Below are 4,219 nucleotides of genomic sequence, written 5' to 3' on the forward strand. Positions count from 1 at the left end.
CTTTAAAACCATCTGAACTATTACATGGATTGATTTGTATTTAAGAGATAATTGTTTATATAGTGTTTATCTCTCCCCAAATTAATGAAAAAATCAATTTGAACATTAAAAAATGATTAGAGTAAATTGTGGAATTTCTTTTTTGTTTGTCACCTTTTCTCATGCACTTGCATCTTTCCTTTAGTTCCAATATCAGAGAAAGAGAGAAATTACAAGACTCTCTCTCTTCTCCCTATAAATAGAAACCTCCACAAATTTCCATCAACAACACAAGAGTACCAAGAAAAGAAAGTGACATCAAAGATATGCCATTGCTCAAGCTTCTGTCCTTCATAACCCTGATGGGGATAATAACCCTAGCGCCCATCACCCTGGCTCAAAACTCCCACCAAGACTTCGTCAATGCCCACAACGCCGCCCGAGCTAAGGTCGGGGTTGGGCCAGTCTCTTGGAACTACACCTTGGCTGCCTATGCTCAAACTTATGCGAACAAGAAGATTGGCACTTGTGAGCTGCAGCATTCCTATGGTCCTTATGGCGAGAATTTAGCCGAAGGGTACGGTGAGATGACGGCGGTGGAGGCAGTGAACTTCTGGGTGAGCGAAAAGAAGTTCTACGACCATCGATCCAACCGGTGCATCGGGGATGAGTGTCGCCATTATACACAAGTGGTGTGGCGGGGTACCAAGCATGTGGGTTGTGCTAGAGTGAAATGTCACAATAATTGGATCTTTGTGATATGCAATTATGATCCTCCTGGTAATTATGTAGGTCAGCTTCCTTACTGAAATTATAAGAGATTGAAAATTTGATCTGTTACCCTTTGTAGTAGAAAGAAAGAAGGATAATGATATGTTGTGATCTTTAGGAAAATTATTATGGAAAATTATCTTTATGGGAATATGATGATCTATATGAATATATGCGTTATGCATACATATTATGTTGCTCATCGTTCGTCCTACAATTGTTTATTATTATTATTATTTGTTTGAAAACAACGCTCGTTGGTTGTGACTTTCGTCTGTTGGTCAATGGTTAAAAACATTAAATGGTTGACTTTAAGGGAAAGTGCATGTCAATTACCAATGAACTAATCATATTTTTTGTTGACAATATGTGGACAATGAGAATTATCGAACCTTTAACTTTAAAGTTGATAATACGTGCTTTATACTAGTCAAATCAAGCTCGATTTTGCAAAAATAGTCTATTTTAAAATTAAAAAAAAGGTGATACAATTTTTTATCTTTGTTAAAAAAAGTGAATGGTGTCGTGAATTTGAGGAGCATAACGGGAACACAGATACCAATAAAATATAATATTAAAATAAATATAATATAATATATAAAATAAATAAATAACAAAAAATAAAATATGAAATTTTCTCAAGATTCTCCACTTTCTCCAAAATTCATGGATTTTGCCCAATGTTTGTGTTTTAAAAAATCCATAAATGACCACTTATTTATAGGGATTTTAGGAAGTAGGATGTGGCACATTTGGACATCAAGCATATAGGTTGTTGTATGACATATGACCAACACATGTGGTAATGGAAGGAGGACACTTGGCTTTTGACACTAAGATTGGGCATCTATCTAACACATAATATAAATTTATAATACTCCCCCTTAGATGCCGATTATATATATGAAATATGTCTCATTAAAACCTTACTAAGAAAAACCCAATGGAAAAAAACCTAATAAAGGAAAAAGAGTACATATTTCATATAATATATACTCCTAAAAGAATATAATATATTTACCTCTCATGAAAACATCACTTAAGATCTCTGAGTTGCTGCATTCCAATGTTGTACACTAATTTTTCAAAGGCTGTGATTAGTAGTGATTTTGTAAATAAGTTTGCCAGGTTATCATTCGAACAAATTTGTTGTACAATGATGTCACCATTTTCTTTAAGATCATGAGTGTAGAAAAACTTTGATGAAATATGCTTTGTTTTATCTCATTTGATATATCCTCCTTTGATTTGGGATATTCATCCTGTGTTGTCTTCGTATAATATTATTGGAAGATTTTTATTAGAAGACAAGCCACATGTTTCACAAATATGCTGAATCATTGAACTTAGTCATACACATTCTCGATTAATCTCGTGAACTACAAGAATATCAACATGATTTGAGGAAGTGGTCATTATGGTCTATTCCACTGATCGCCATGATATAGTTCCTCCACATGTGAACAAATAACCTGTTTAAGATCTAGCTTTGTGTGGATCCAATAAATATCCAGAATCTGCATAACCAACTATATTAAAATAAGATTTATTTGAATTAAATAAACCCATATTGATCGTTCCTCGAATATAATGGAGTACATGCTTAATTCTCTTCCAACGTCTTTTTATTGGAGAAGAACTATGTCTAGTTAATAAATTTACTGAACATGCAATATCTGATATTGTATTTTAGAAAGATACATAACTGAACCAATTGCAATAAGATATGGTACTTGAGGATGAAGAAGTTCTTCATTATCGTCTCGAGGTCGAAATATATCATTCTTTATATCCAATGAATGGACTTCCATTGGAATGTTTAATGGATGTGCTTTGTCCAAATAGAATCTTTCCAAATTTTTTCCTATATAGGTTGACTGATGAACAAATATCTCATCGATTAAATGTTCAATTTGCAAACTAAGGAATTTTTTTTTTTCTGAGATCTTTCATCTCAAATTCTTTTTTAAGATATTCTATTACCTTTGAAAGCTGCTCAGGAGTTCCAATTATATTTAAGTCATCAATGTATACCGTTAATTGCAAATCATGACTATGATTTCTTTATAAAAACACACGGACAACATTGATTTATTTTAATATACTTCTTTCAACAAATATCCACTCAGACAATGATTTATATGTTTCAAGTATCTTAAGTTCTTTTGAGATTCTCATATAAATATCATTATCAAGAGATCCATATAAATATGTCATGACTAAATAATATTTGTGAGCATTTTGACATCTCATCTTTTGGTGGATAGAAATATTACATTACCTTAGAGAATTTTGTTGATCATTGAAGAAAATAATAGAAGAACAGAAGTTTCATTTTAAAAAGGCAATATAAAGTAATGAGCTCCAAAGTGCTATACAAGAGGCTTTTGGCTTTATCTTTTAAATCAATAACACACTTGAAATATTGGGTTCAAATTTGCTAAGGATGTAATGGAATAGAGTGATGAAATAAGATATATATATATTTAATGAGATAAGTGTGGTTGTAATAATTTTTCACAATAGTGAAGTTTCTTTTATAAGAATATTTCTCAACATAAATTCTTATGATCTTTGTTTTATATTATTATGTGCTTAGTCAGACAATAGAAATGAGAGGTGTTTTTTTTCCAACATAACATGCATTAACAGCAAAGTGCATTCACATCATTCAGCAATGTACATAAGATATTAGAAACATGGAAATAAATAGACTTATGCATCTCACACAAAATCATTGTGCACAACCTTCTCGCAGATAAAATGAAAATCTACTTCAACATGTTTGGTTCGTCCATGGAAAACAGGATTGTGAGCTAGTTGTATTGCTGACTTGTTATCACACCATAAAAAAGAAGGATCATGTCCGAATACCAAAAGATCATGGAGAAGTTGACGAATCCAAAAAATATCAGCAGCAGTGGTGGCTAATGCTCTGTATTCGACTTCAGTTGAACTACGGGAGACCGTAGTTTACTTTTTAGTAGCCCATGATATCGAGTTATTTGCTAGAAAAATAATAAACCCTGTGGTAGACCTCCGATTAAGAACATTACCAGTCCAGTCAGGGTCTGAGAAGGCATTCAAATGGTAAGGATGAACTGATTTCTGAAACAAGATTCCTTTGGCGATGGTTCCATTGATATACCGTAGCAAACATTTAGTAGCTGTAAGATGACAGTGGGCAGGGGAGTGCATGGATTGAGACAATTTACTTACGGAAAATGTGATGTCTGGTCATGTGAAAGTAAGATATTGAAGAACTCCAACTATTGCTCGATAGGCCTTAGCAGCTTCAAGAGAACAAACAGTGTCTGAGAACGTCACTGATTGAATTTAAAGCAATAGGGGTATTGCTCGGTTTATAACCACTCATTCCAAAGCGATGCAAAATATCTCTAGCATATTTAGCTTGTGTAACAGAAATACCAGCAGAAGTCTTCACTATTTCAAACCCCAGAAAGTATTT

The 4,219-nt window shown here is 33.1% G+C and overlaps 1 protein-coding gene across 1 annotated transcript; it reads left to right on the forward strand.

The window, feature by feature from the left end:
• Nucleotides 1–211: 211 nt before the first annotated feature.
• Nucleotides 212–950, forward strand: LOC120078399 (basic form of pathogenesis-related protein 1-like). The gene has a single exon (XM_039032672.2). It carries the CDS (start codon nucleotides 306–308, stop codon nucleotides 786–788), a length of 483 nt encoding a protein of 160 aa, XP_038888600.1. The 5' UTR covers nucleotides 212–305; the 3' UTR covers nucleotides 789–950.
• The last annotated feature ends 3,269 nt before the right edge of the window (nucleotides 951–4,219 follow it).

The sequence above is a fragment of the Benincasa hispida genome, chromosome 5 (assembly GCF_027475165.1).
Source record: "Benincasa hispida cultivar pf3 chromosome 5, pf3_genome.v1.1, whole genome shotgun sequence".
NCBI lineage: Eukaryota > Viridiplantae > Streptophyta > Magnoliopsida > Cucurbitales > Cucurbitaceae > Benincasa > Benincasa hispida.